General features: G+C 41.2%; 1 protein-coding gene across 27 annotated transcripts in view; it reads right to left on the reverse strand.

Annotated features, from left to right (window-relative positions):
• The window catches only part of LOC117892026 (longitudinals lacking protein, isoforms N/O/W/X/Y), a 60,807-nt gene that overhangs the window by 32,349 nt on the left and 13,492 nt on the right, over nt 1-14,966 (reverse strand). Inside the window, exons 6-7 of one of the 27 annotated variants that reach the window (XM_034797948.1) lie at nt 1,115-1,316; nt 477-983 (exon numbers count right to left, since the gene is read on the reverse strand). The exons of 17 other annotated variants lie outside the window; for them this stretch is intronic. In XM_034797948.1, the coding sequence (XP_034653839.1) occupies nt 866-983; nt 1,115-1,316 (320 nt within the window). In that variant the 3' untranslated portion in view covers nt 477-865. Of the gene's footprint in view, nt 1-476; nt 984-1,114; nt 1,317-2,652; nt 3,360-3,644; nt 4,717-5,284; nt 6,762-7,805; nt 8,414-9,224; nt 10,140-10,462; nt 11,583-11,815; nt 12,270-12,372; nt 12,530-14,966 lie in introns of those variants that run through there. 9 more of the 27 variants (XM_034797940.1, XM_034797939.1, XM_034797945.1 and 6 more) reach the window with 9 other exon arrangements.

Raw genomic sequence — 14,966 nt, forward strand, 5'->3', positions numbered from 1 at the left:
TTTGTTATATGTATTCTGTTTTGCTTTAGTTTTTCGCTCGTTTTACTCTCACCGCTTCTATGCTTTCCTCTCGTTTGTTAATTTCACTAAGGTTTGCTTGCTTGCTTTCTCTCTTTCTTTCTTTCTTTTATATATTATTCATATATTTTAACTAAAATTACGTAGTTTTGGTTAGTTTGACTAAAATTGTTTTGCTCTTAGCTTCCTTGCGTGTATGGTTTTTTTTTTGTTCTGTTTTGTTTTGTTCACTTTTTAACAGTTGTTCTTAACGATTTTTTGTTTTGTTTTGCCTCTCTGTTGTTCTATACCTTAATTTAGTTACATGTTTTTGTTTAGTTTTTATTCTTTTTTTGTTGAATTTTTCTTCTTTTCCATTTTACTAAAATTCTATAAAATGTCCACTGACTGCACACACACACATATACATTACATGATGTGTTCATGTGATCAAATATCTGTCTGTATATATCTTGTTGTTCTAGCTTGTTCAATATTTGTTTTACTTTTCAACTCGTTTAACTAAGTATTCCGTTTGCTTATTTAATGCTCAGTTTCAACAATAATTATCATCATATATAATGTATATATAGATTGGTTGGTTTTCCCTTTCTTTATAAATGATGTGGCATCCAATAAATTCGTTTTGTTGTTGTTATTTGTAATTGTTCTTGGTTTTCTTTTGTTTTGTTTAGCTAATTGTTCTATATATCATTTTGTTCTTGTTGTTTCTTGTGTTGCTATACTCGTACATAATATATTCATGTTCATGTTGATGTTTATGTTTCTGTTCGTCATTCGATCATCGTTTGACCTTCTGCCTATTGGGATAACGCTTATTCTATTTGATTTTAAAGAAAACATTATCTCATAAGTAATATTTGACACAGACACCGGACTCAAGGTGTCGCTTTAGGTGGGAGCTTTGTGAAAATGCTTTGCCGCACATCAGACAGCGAAATTTTTTCTGTCCACCACATTCATATCTAGGGAAACGTTGATATATAGATATAGATATAGGTAAGATAAGTATAAAGATTCCTCAGACAGACCGTATATAGTAGGTGCACCAGAGTTCGGTTTGAACTTTGGCGTGGACCATTTGCCCGACACTCACCTGATATGTCGTTGCAAGGAGCTGGCGTCCTTGTAGCTCTTCAGGCAATTAAACCTCGGGCACTGATACCGTCCATCCGGATTGATGAACTTAAACAGATCGGAGAACTTCAGCTCGTACCAGTAGTCGCGGATCAGGGAGTGCGCCGAAGTGCCAGTCGGCGGCGGTGTTTGGCTCGAGTTGGATGCGTAGCTGCTTGGAGCTTTAAATTAGATGTTCAAACAAATATATAGAAGGAGAAGAAAGAGAGATTTGTCTTATGAGTCTGGGTCGTTCTGCGTATAACCAAGTGCTTACAAAACTACTATACATAGATCGATATATATTCGTATTTATTTTTGAAAGAGTAACAAGAGTTTCAGTAAAGTATTCTTTTTTTTTTTTTTTGTTGGAAGTTTAGAAAAATTTTAGCAAGAAAGTTAAGTTGTTGTATAAGTTTTCAGTAGAAACAATAATATATGAATAATAAAAGTTTGTGATATTTACAGTTAGTGTGTGTTGCGGGGTGTTTGCTTGAATTTTAATTTTTGTATTTTGTGTGGGCGTGGGCGTGGCATGGTGAAGCGTGAGCAGAGCTAGCAGCGTTGCAGATTTGGCTTGATTTATTTATTGATTTGAATGAGCGCTGTGGGATGATGCTTGACTGAAGATGATCATGATGATGGTGCTTGATATGGGTGTCTGCAATGAAACATGTTTAGTAAACTGGCCAACAAGATAAATATAGAGCGAGAGGGGGCAAAAGAATGGGGAGACTGTGGAAATGATGTAAGGACTGGGTGGGTGGATGGCCCCCTGGTCATTGAAACGATTTCTTTTTCAATACAATTTTATTCGAGTTACAAAAATATGCATATAAAAATACTTAGTTAGGGCTCTGGAGTATAAAAATAGTTCTTTTATCGGATTGAGTGGCTTACATTACTAGCTACATATATCGTTTCGGTTTCCATCCTCTGGTTTTGGTCACAAATTCGTTTCACATTTTTGTTTGTTTCGTTTTGTTTTGATTTTTGGAAAGGTTTACAAAATATATCTCTGTATTTATGTATGTATATATAACTGTTGTAGAGTTGGGCTTTAATTTTTTGTTGGCTGCTTTGTAAATATATATTTGAACTATTGTTTAGTTTAGTTAATTGTTAATTGCTTTTGTTTGGTACTTGTACTGTTGGTTGCGATTCATCATGCATCGTTTGAGATCCTTTTGTCTATAGGTCATCCATAATCCTAGCTAGCAAAGGAACTTAGATCGTCTACGAACTATAATCTACAAAGGTATGTTAGTCGGTTAATTTTGGAATTTTTCGCTGTTTGGCATTGCCGCTTACTAAGGACTAGACTAGAATAGGCCATACATTAAACATTGTATATCGAAAAATGTTTCGTTCACTTTTGTTTCGTTTTGTTTTCTTAGGAATGCAAATTAGGTTGGCGAACCGCGCCCCCTGACCCCCCACCCCGACTACTCTCAGTAGTATTGTGTTTCCCCTTCCTGACTTAGTTTCGTTCACGTTTTGGTTTTGTTTTTGGTTTTTGTTTTGGTTTGGACTTTGGCTTACTTGACTAACAACTTAAGTTAACTTAAATGAAATGAGAGAGACATATCAGCTGAAGCATAAGTTAGTTATGATTGAAAAAATCCGTGCTTAACTTAATCTAAAATACGAATGTTTATGAGATCCCCGGACGCGACTGCAATGATTGGAATTCAAGCAACAAGCTGCGCACATTTCCATAACATTTACATAAATTATCCAAATTTATGCAAATCGCAAAGCAAAGTGAAAGCCGAATAGAAACCCCTCAGGTTCCTCCTGAGCTTAGTTGATCATTGCAGTCGGTCCTGGCTAGTTCGCGTTTGAAACTTAGGGTATAATACTTTTGCGAATGGCATTAAAACTAAACCTCAACGAAAGCAGAAGAATATCTTTTTGGCGGACTGGCGAGTGGAACTGTGTGTAAGCCCCTTATGCGGTGGCCTCCCACTTGCTCTGAATGCTGGAGGCCTGCATTTGGAAGGCCAATGGCAGAAAGTCCTTTTTCATCTTGGCAAAATGGGTCTTGATGTGCTTGGTAAGATTGTCGCTCCGCTTGGCCGCATAATTGCAGCTGGGACACTGGAAGATTGGCCGCTCGGTCGTGAAGCGGCACTCGAAACGTCGGTGGCGGCTGAGACTCTTGCGGGTCTTGTAGGATTTGCCGCACTGGTCGCAGGCGTGCTGGTACCAGGTCAGGACGAAATCTGTAAATGTAAATGGGTGTGCATGACAGAGAGAGGTGGGAGATAGAGGCAAAGTGGAGGCGGTGGTGGTGGGGGAGGAAGGACACGCACAGAGGAATAGTTGGAATTGAGTGAGTAGGTGGAAGTGAGTGAGTGAGTGAATTTGTGAGTTGAGTCGCATGATTCACAATGGATTCGTTTCTGTATTCCTGATTTATATACTCTATACATATGCACATGATCGTGATAGTGAGTGACTGACTGTATTATCTGTCTGAATGGCTGATATTTGGCTGCGTTTCAGCATTTGTTTTCTTTTGTTTTTTTTTTTTGAGCAAGTCAAATTTGCTAATCTACAAAAAATATTGAAAAAATATATGTAAAAAAAACAATTATTATTAATTCATAAATATAAAATGACTTAAAAACATCTCAAGCATTCCAAAAGAAAATTTATAAACTATTTAAGACGGGAAAAAACGATAAGGAAATGGAACAAAAATGTATGCATACATGTACTCATAATAATATAACACATTTAGATCGCTTAAAACTAGAAAAGATCAGCCCAGCAATACATATATGAATGGCATATATGAACCCAGATGGAACCTTCTTAAGTACTAGAAAAAGTCTGTGTAAGAAAAAACATCAAGTGTTAAATAAATTTATTTGTTGTTTAATATTTCATCGAAAGACACACAAATACATTATTAAATAGAGAAGTAGATCTAGGTGTAATATTAAAAGAGAGAGAGAAATGGGGGAAAAAAGCTTCGCAGAACAAAAAGCACACAAAGGACACTCGCACGCAACACACACAGAGACGCCACAGAAAGCAGAGACACAATGAGAGAACCCAAGCAAGAGAGAGTGAGAATGTGAGAGATAGACAGATACACAAGGTATGTATGGAGGCATGCTTACAGGGTACAAATACAGTGCGAAACAGAACTTGGAGAAAATCTAAATGATCTTCCTTTCTGTTCCAATTCGCACTGTACCGTAGGGAGTTGGGTGTGGTTGTGTAGGTGTATGTGTTGGTAGATCAAGTTTGAACCCAGACAAAAAACAATTCGAGGCGAGAGTTTACACATAACAAAGATATATATCGTAGAATATATATATGTATATAAAAACGATAGTAGAGATAGTAGATAATACTGTAAGTGACAGACTTTTTTCTTTTGCGCTTCGCTCGCTGCAGTAGCCAAGCCATGACGGATGTGCGGTCGTCCCCAGGCCAGACCCAGATACCCTCTGCCAGCCGCCGCCTCACAGAGAGTAGTGATTGAGTGGTACGGTACATAGGTAGTAGTTTTGGAGTAGTAGTAGTAGATGGAGTAGTGGGGTAGTACAACAGTTTTTGTAGAGACATCTAAAAGAAATTTAGTAATAAAATAGGTTAGTGAAAATTCGCACAACAATCGCCAGAAAATGACAAAACTCAACGGATGAATGGGAAGGGAAAACAAAATGTTGAACCAAAAAGAAACTTGGTGGGAAAACGAAAACGGATACATTGATGGACAAGTGATGGAATGAACATAAGAAAATGATGATGGGAATTTTAACATAGAAGAGAGAGAGGAAAACGCATCCCAGAGTTGGCTGCAATTGAATACATAGAATACATTTAATACATTTCGGTGGTTCTTTAGTTTTTTGTTTTGTTCTTTTTTTTTGGTAATTTATTCAATTAATAATATAATGTTATTTTTTGTTCGTTTGGACTTTGGATAAATTAGGCATTAGGTACTAGTCCTACATGCTACGAGTACATTGTATAAAAATATCTTAACTAATCGTACAATTTGGTGGCATATCATTTGGAATAAGTGCGTTAAAATTATAAATACCACCCCAGCCCCACCTCTTCTTCTTTTGCGAGAGGGGAGGAGGGGAGCATAGTTCGTTGGTTGAGTATTTAGCGTTTTTCCTTTTTGTTTTCTTTTTGGATTCAATCAAATTGGAATTACTCAACTTGTAGTAAGAAGATTTGATTCCTGTCTCGTCTTTTCTGTGTTCGTTTTTGGTTTCGTCCACTTACATGACTAACAAATGTTTCGATACATAAATACATAAATATATTATCCCACCTCCACCCCATGCCTTGTATGTGTGGGCATGGGATATCTTATCTTATATAAATACAAATTCGTGACGGTTCAAGTTCGTTTCGGTTATAGGAAAGTTTCATTTTCGATTTTCGAGATGGCGGTGTTTCAACATTGTAATACGAGAGAACTGTAAGACACATTTCGCTTGCGACAAAAAAATAGCATACATAAATTAAAAGGGGATCTTCGAAAGTGGTCGTCTTTCAAGATCGGAATGTCTGAGAAAGTGGCTGAGATTCATACAAGCTTACATTGTAAGGGAACGTACGTGCGTGAGTTACAGATCAAAAATACATATACATATAATAGCCTACAAATATGGCGAGCTGACTCTTTGACAAAATAAAATTAGAGGTTTCGAGATTCGAGTTTCAATAAATTAAGTATAGTAGAGTGACTTTGGTGGTGGCTCTCTCTCTCTCCCTCTGCTAGGCGTTTTCCGTTTAATTGTTGTTATAAGCAAAGGGCATGGTGTTCATCAGTCGCTCCTTGAGCAACGAATTCGAGATGATCTGCAGGCCCAGCTTCATGTTCCAATCCTCGCTCATCAGGTGCTGCACCTTGCTGGGGGTTACCGGTTCCGGCTTGATGTTCATCAACTCTGTTGCAGATCCCCCCTCGGCGCCACCTGCCGCCACCACGCCGGCTCCTCCACCGACATCGTTATTATTCTTCGCCATGGCTGCCGCTTCAGCGGCTGCAGCAGCTGCGGCGGCGGCCTGCTCTTCGACCACGGCAGCAGCTGCCGAGATTGCCGTTATGGCTCCAGTCAGGCCGTACGTCGGTATAGCTCCGATGTGTGGCGGCAGCGGCGATGTGCAACGCGAACCGGACAAGTTCTCGTTCTCGTAGTTCTCCTTGCGCAGCGACAGGTTCTCGGGAATGGGACTCTCGCAGTCGTTGAGCGAGCCAGCGCTGCCCACACTCGCACCGCAGTCGCCGCCCATGTGAAGGCCCAGATTTCCGGGCTTCAGATCGAGGACACTGCCGCTCATGCTGTCCCTGCCGCTTGACGAGCGCGACCCACTGCCTGTCGTCAGCTGTGCGATGGCCGGCGGTATGCCATGCTTTGAGACCAGATGCCGCACCATGTGGTACTTGCGGCGGAAACGGGAGCTGCAGAATTCACAGTTGAAGCGTGGCGGTATACCGATGCACTCGTCGCGCATGTGCCGCTGCAGGTGTCGCTTGCGCAGATAGCTCTTGTTGCACACCGCGCAGTGGAATCGCTCCTTGTTATTGTCTGAATCCTGGTCCACATCATCGCTGCCGAACACGCTGTGCTTGAAGTCGTAGTTCAGATCTGAGATCGATCCGATCAATCAGATGAAGGCGATCCCGTGGTTGATTGGTTTGTTAGTGGGTGTGGTGGTCGTTTGTGTGTGTTTGTGAAGGATGTGATTTTTGTGGGGTGAATTATAATCAATTTGCATTGATTTGTTATTGGTGATGATGGGAGGATTCGATTTGATTGATTTATTTGTGGTGTTTTTTGCATGGTTTTTTTTTTGGTTGTATGAAATGAAAATGAAAAGAAAACGAAAAGAAACGTGTGAAAAATCATAAACAAAGGTCCAGATTAGGCTTAGTCTGAAACTCCATTTGCTGCAAATGTGGTTCGTAATTTTATCTTAAACTAAACTTAATCGTCAATCGTTCATTTCGAAGGTCTGAGAAGTTGAAGGAAAACTAATGCAAATCATACAATATTCGGTTAAGTTCAATATCTAATCAAAATTTACATATATGATTGTACAATAATAACGATGGAAAAAATAACAAAATAACTACAGAGAGAGAGAGTTATCAATCTACGCTAAACAATTTTCAAAAACAAATACGTAACTAATTCTTGGTTGTCTCTCTCTCCCTACCTCTCCTCTCTCACAAATAAATCAAACATAATTGTTAAACAAACAAATTACAACAACTTAGTAGATAAACTAAAGGAAATTCTCTAAGAATTTATATTTAATTTAAGTATAATCTAAAATCGAACTAAACTATAAATAAATGGTCACATTTTTCAATGAAATGTTGGCAAAAATTATACAGTAAAACAGATTTCGTTATATTTTCTTCGCTTTACAGTTTCCTCTGGTCTCTCCACTGGCTCTAAAAATACATGAGACTTTTTATGGTATATATTTGAAAAGACAACAATCAACTTTCGTTTCAATAAATATTTGTACACATATATTTAACTTCAGATTTTGACTAAGCAGACACAGACAGGATTTATGTATGTATCCCGGCGTGGCGGGTACGGTCCAGAGAGATTGAACAACATTTCTTAACTATATAACAGCCGGATTTGACCTCCATCATCTCTTGCGGAATCATATTCCCCACATTCTAGATCCTAGACCTTCTTTAGCTGGTGGATGCCGTGCTTTTGCCTGAGATGCAGCTTCAAGTCGTAGCGCCAGGTGCAGCTGAAGCTGCAAAACTCACAGTGGAACTGTATGCTAGACTTTTTTGTGGCTGCTGTGGCACAGTTGTTGTTGATGCTGTTGCTGTTGCTGTTGTTTGCTATAACACCAGCCACTGCTGCAGCAATATGATTTCGTTGCGGCTTAATGGCAGCTGTGGTGGTTGCCGCACTGCGCATGCTGCTCTTGAACATGCTCGCCACCTGGAAGGCAGACATCTGACAGCTGCCGCAGTTCCTGGCAATGCAGTGGAGGTTGTTGCTGCCTCCTGGCTGTAGGTGATTTAATGTTGCCGCCTCACTCTGGCTGGCGTGGCCGCACTTGTACATTCTGCGTATCGTCACCTCTGGCTCACAAATCTCCCCTCCCACATGGCAGTTGTTGCTGTTGCTGTGATTGTTGCTGTTGCTGTGATTGCTGCTGCTGCTGCAGTCAGCTGTTGTTGCTGCTGCTGGCGTCTTTGTGGCCGCACTGGCTGCCGCCACAACTGCCGTGGCAAAATTACAGTAAAGCGTCCTTAAATCTGTAAGAATTGTGATTGGGTTTTTGTCTAAGATTTGCTGAGAATGATCGATTTCTTACAGAGAAAGATAGGGGTAGCAAGAAATAGGTTTTGTTTTGTTTTGTTTTGTTTGGACAGGTGGGGGAGAGAATGTTTCGTGAATATGTCTCGTGTCTTCGTTGTTTTTTTGGTTGCAGTCGCGTTTGTTCATTTTTTACAGTGTATTTTGTTGGACTTAAAGCTACGTTGTTTTATGTGTATTTGGGTTAGCCGACGCCGCCATCACATGGATATAAAAAGTCTCTCCTTGGTTAAACTTAAGTTAAACTTAATTTAAACACAAAAAATCAATCAACTGTGACACCAACAAAATGTTCGACATTAATATCGTTGTATAAATAAATGTTATTTACCAAGAAAGGAAAAAAAAGAAAGACAAAAGTCAATCAAGTAAAATATTTTGGTTTTTGTTTCAAATTTTTCAGTTTCAGTTTGTGTCTGTGGGTTGTGTGGGGGGGCGTGGTGCATGCAACAAGTGAAAAACGCATTGGTTGTAGTTTGGTTTTAAAAAACGTGGCATTTATTTCTAGTTTATTGTATTCTCCTGTCTTGGCATTTTAGTTTATACAAAAAATATATACTCGTATGTATTATTTTTATATATATTTTTAAATGATTAGATTTTAGTTTTCAACTTTTGATTTTGCGCTGGAAAAAGAATAAACTCTCGTGTGACAGCCGACGGGGGTTAATTGTATAAATATATAATATGTCGATATAAATAAATGCAAAGTATATCAAGCCGAAAGGTCAAAGTTCAACCCATTTTTGATTTGTTTTTTCTGTGGCTACGGCTGCGACGTTCTTTGGTTAATTTGATTAGTAGAGATGAGCAGGTGACTGGACAGAGGGACACAACAACAAGGAGCGGAGCAGCGGCGGCTGCGGCAGCGGCTGCAGAGAGGAGAACCCGCCCCCTCCTACAATCCCTCCCCCTTGAGCAGTTCTGAATGATTGCTGCCGGACGCAGCAGCGGCAGTCGCCTGTTGCTGTTGCTGTTGCAGTTGCAGCTGCTGTGTGAGTTGCAGCAGAGCCTGTTGCCGCAACTGCTGGCGATAGTAGCTGCTGGCACTCGTCTCCTCGAGCTGCCGCGATTGCTGCTGTGGCAGATCCTCATCGTCATCGTCCTCGACCAGAAAGGTGTTCGTCTCCCCATCGACGGCTGCCTCGTCCAGCATGTCCACCAGATCCACAACATCCTCTGGCCTGATCTCGTTGTTGGGGGCAGAGGTCGAGGACACAGATGCCGCTGCAGCGGCCGCCGCTCTCTGCTGACGCTTGAAGAGCGACCTCATGGCAATCTCCGGATGCTTCTTACGCACATGCTGACGCAGGTGATCGGCCCGCTTCGTGCTATGGCCGCATACGGAACACACCATGCTCTTGCCCTTTCCGCACTCCTGGCGTATGTGACGGCGCAGTGTGCCGTGCCTGCGATACGTTCGATAACACTGGGGACAAGTGAAGTTCTCCTCGTGGCCGTGCCCGCCAGCCCCGCTGACAGACAGTATTCCTGGAAAATTGTCAAATTGCGGCGTCTGAAAGTGATGCCCCGAGGTGCCCGATCCTCCTCCTCCTCCTCCTCTCGGATGGTAGGGCGATTCGTCGTCGTCGTCCTGCCTGCTACCATTGAGCTGTTGCTGCTGTTGGATGGACGATGAGTCATCTATCGAGTGCAGCTGCAGGCCTGAAATTTGTTTTTGTTTTTCGTGGTTCATATCTTTTGTTGTTGCAAAATTTCGATGTTTTTATATTCTTTATATTTCTTGGAGGGATTGAAACGTTAATTCTTGGTTGATCGGATCATGCTTTTTCTTAGTTTTGGTTTTATTTATTTATTTTATTATTATTTTCAAGGCAAACAAGCAATTTGTTATTCGAGTTCTCAAAATGCCAGATTAATTGTTATTATAATTATTATCGAAAGCATTAATATTGGTTGGTTTTTGTTGGTTTGTAAATTAATAAATTAATTTCAGTTTTAATTATGTTTATTTTTCTTTTTCTTCTTTTTCAAACAAAAACAAATTTCAAACAGGCGTAAAAACAATGCACAGCAGCATAACAAAGGGGTAGCGGTTGGGGGGTCAGGCGGAATGTGTGGGTGTTAACGGTTAATCAAGAAAAGAAAAGAAAAAGAGAGCGGGACAGAAGCAGTCGCGGAGGAGATCAAGAGAGGAGAGGATCTTTTCTTTGTCGTGTGTCAGAGAGAGATAAAGAGCAAATTAAGCAACAGTCGTAACGGGACTTAATGCTCATTAGTTGGTATGAAATGATGAAAGGGGGGGGACAGACAGGATACAGAGAGAACGAGAGAGAGAGCAGAGTCGGGAGCAGGATATTCAATGAGTGGGCATGAGTGTGGGTGTGTATGGTTTGTATGTGTGTGTGTGGTGTGCACGTGTATACTTTGGCAAGCACAAAAACAATTCATAATCATCAAAAATTATAACATATATAGATATGGCTTCAAATGACGGTTGATTGGGACTTTTTGGGCATTACCCCGGTTTTGGCCACGCGAACAAATTTCTCCACACCGAACAACGACTCGTAACAACACAAAGAAGAGGGGGGACCGGGACCGACCGACGGCTAGTGCTGATACAAATTTTTTTTTGGGTTTTGGAAAGGTGTTCTCGCTTTAAGTTCGCTTTCCTTCTTTCAGTCTAAAACAAATATTTGGTAATGTGCTTCTTAACCTTGCAGTGGCGGTTCAGCGAGTCCTTGCGCTTGAACCCCGCATCGCAGACTTCGCACCGAAAGTTCTCCAGCATACCGCACTCGAACTCCAGGTGACGCTTGAGCGCCGACAGCCGGGTGTACGAGTTGGGGCACTGCGGACACTGCAACTTTCCGTCATTCCGCAGCTCCGCATTCCGCGCCAGCGCCGATGCCGAGCTACTGCGCACTGTCGGCGGCGGAATGGCTTTCCTGGCGCTGCCGGCCCTCTTCTTACGCGCCCGCAACTTGCCCCTACGCGTCTGCATCTGCATCTGCGGTGGGGAGAGCAGTAGTGGTGGCGAGGCTATGGGCAAGCACGTGGCGGCCAGTGGTCCGCGTGCTGTTGTCGGTGGCGGCATACCGCTCTCATAGTAAAACATTTGGTTTAAGCTCAACTCGAGGAGACCTGCAATTAAAGGATGGAGCAAAGAGCAAATAGAAAAACAGAACACACTCAGAGAATGACAGAGAAATAGAGAGACAAACAGAGATCAGCGAGCGAGCGAGCGACTGACTGAGCGAGCGAGGCGACACGACAAACACGATTACAATTTCAACAGTCTCTCCTTCTAACGGTAACACAATCTCCTTTTTCTTTGCTTTCCTTCCTTTTACTTCTTCTCATTGAGAATCAAAATGTTCAATTCTAACCCATGATTTAGATTTATTTTGTAGCTTTTGCAAGAAATAGACGAGTTTTACATCATTAAAACAATTACATACACATATGTTTATATGTTTATCCCTTTGTTCCACTAGGATCCGATCCTTTTATTCTCTCTTAAAGGCGCCCTTGTGCACATAGTAGTAGTGATCTTGCAGCTTGAAATTATAGTGAAAGCCGCGTCCGCACATGCGGCACACGTACTTCTTCGGCTGGTTGCACTCTTTGCGCATGTGTCGCGTCAGTGTACCCAACACCTGGTACGTGCGACCACACGTCTGACACACATACGGTGCTGCCTTAGCCGCTGCATTGGCCGACGTCGATGGACGGGACGGGGCCGGAGCGGGGGCCTGAAACTGCGGCTGAGACCGAGGATCGCCACTGCTGCCACTGCCAGTGCCACTGCCGCTGTCCGCGTTGACATTTCTAGGGAAACGGAACGAAGAGAACATGGCAAGAGAGTGGTTGGGTGGGTGGTAGACTGGTTTTGTTTTTGAAAGCTCAAAAATGTGGGGGAAGCACAATTTACCTGCGCGATGTGGATGAGGCGGCAGTCACCTTGCGCTTGCGCCGTGACATCGTATGGGTGGATGTGGAGGCGGGTGTCTGGCTCTGGTAAATCTTTCTGCGGGCCACACGCTTTGAGCCACCCCGCACGGCAGTAATTTTGGGCAGAACAAATCCGTCTAACACACCAAAAACAAGCAATGAGAGCGAGAGCGAGAGCAATCGCACGGTTGCGTCAAGTGGTGTGTGAAGGTGTATGTGTGTGTACGAGAGAGAGAGGGTGTAAAGAGAAAAACAAATAAGAGGGTGGTCAGGTAAATGTCCATTCATGGATAATGCTCCCCTACGAACCAAAAAAAAATAGAGATCCTGTCATGCCTGATCACTGATCACTTTTTCCTTATTCCACAAAATGTTCACAAAATATTTGTTAAGCGAAAACAGCAAACAATTTCCACGATTCTATTTTAGAAGTATTTTTATACTTTTACCATAGTCCAAAATGATATTGAGCAAGGTTTATGCATTTAAAATGCTTACTTTAGGAACGGATTAACAGAAATGAACAATTACTGTAGGAATAACAGTATGGAAATAATTCAAATATTTATTATTAAGATTGACTGAATGGAAGGAATTCACAAGGAATGTGCCTCTGATCGTGCACACATTCTAGAATATTTAAAGGCAATTTGAAGTTTCCTGAATTCTAAAGAATTTCATTAGAAACTAGAGAACATTTTTCGGTCTCAATCATGATCTAATGATCGTCAATGTGGATTCGATAGAATTGTTTTGCTGGCGGCTGTCTACTTTCTACTGCTGTCAACTACTGACTGACCCTTCAAAAAGCTCTTCAAACTCTTTTCTCATCTTTTTGTTTATATTAATTTTGCAAGTTGAAAATGTACAGAAAAGTGTAGAGAAGGGTGGGAGGGAGATAGGGTAGAGAAGTTCAGATAAACACATTTACCACAGCTACAGATTTACTTAAATGTGATGGAGAAAGTGTTTTTGGTTTTGCCTACAAACTACATATACAGAAGCTTAAGCTTTTTTAGTCAAAGGACATACATTTGAATAGTATTTTAATATTAAGAACAACAAACACAGACACACACACACTGAGAGAAAGGTAGGGGGGATGAGAAAGCAAGCAAATATCCTTGAAAGTTTTCAAGAGCTTTTTCGTGGATTTCCGTGTAACAGAACACACAAAATAATCAACTGTCTGGCAAGTGGACGCACATACACGTGCTGTATATATGCTATGCCTGCCTGTGCTTTGCCAACAAACTCAACTGTGAACTGGGTCAAGGCCATGCAAACAACTTTCAACTGGGCTAAAACCAAATACCGATTGATGCAATGCATGGAATTATGTATCAAATGGCAGACAACTCATTCGTGAATCAGTTGGCAGCACCCAAAAGGGTTAAATAATACTGCATTTTGCACGAAACTATACAAACTTCAAGGTCATATCTAGTGCATCTAGGTTACCAATAATGTCCTTAGCTAAATATGATCCATCTATTGATTGCATGCAGCAAAAATACAGATTTGCATCTGTCCAAAGTAGACGAGAGGAAATGGCTGATCGGGTAATACAAAAATGATCAAATTTGGTATCCCAACTCTATATTCCCACTGCTAACGATACAGTACTCTCTGCTGAAGTGGAAGTGGTATAAACAACTTTAACCATATTAACCGATATGTCGTAGTTGTTGGTTAAGATATTTGATTTCCAGTCAAGCAACTTTCTACGAATCGAAATTCGCTCAAGAAAAGAACAAAATCCCAGTAAAGTATATGCATAGTTCGCAGATAGATATTCAACGTTAAATCCCATCATTTTGAACCTCATCATGATCGGAGCATCATCATCGTTAACTTTACACGGATGCACCGTGAAAATAAATAGCAAACGAGCCGAAAACAGGGAAAGAACAAGCACAACCAGCAACCAGAAAACGAGATACATTCACAGAGATATGAACATTAATATTATTGCTTCGTTTCGCTACCATGCCCAGCCCCCCTTCATTGCTGCTCTCACCTTTTGATCGTCAACAAATAACCGCAATGCTGATTAAAGCGAGAAAGAGAGATAAAGAGAGAGGGAGGGGGAAAAAAAGCTCACAATCTCATACATAGAAAACATTTTTAGCCGACCTTGAACTTGAACGAGCACCGAACACGACGACGAGAATATGCCTCGCCTCGAGCATTGTGTTTTCGCCGATTGAACAATTAACAAAACTGCAGATGGCATGGTGGAGTGAGCGAGAGGGGTAGTCTGAGGACCAGTACAACAACAACAACTTTATGCATATTATATTAAAAGAGAAACATTTATAAACCTCAAAAACAAAGTCAAAATAAATTATTGAGCAAACAAGATTCTTGTATAGAAAAGCGAAACGGGTGATATGGGTGATTAGGGATGGCAAAGAAGAGAAGACAACGAAAAAAGTAGCAAAAATAAAACTAAATGAGAGCTTTGAAAGCTTACAAATAGAGGGACCCAAATCATTCCCATTAATGGCCCTAATCTGCATAGTTCTACTCAAGTCAAACAGCAACCAAAAGTATCTTTTCGTTTACGATTAA

Source organism: Drosophila subobscura, chromosome E (genome assembly GCF_008121235.1).
Source record: "Drosophila subobscura isolate 14011-0131.10 chromosome E, UCBerk_Dsub_1.0, whole genome shotgun sequence".
Taxonomy (NCBI): Eukaryota; Metazoa; Arthropoda; class Insecta; order Diptera; family Drosophilidae; genus Drosophila; species Drosophila subobscura.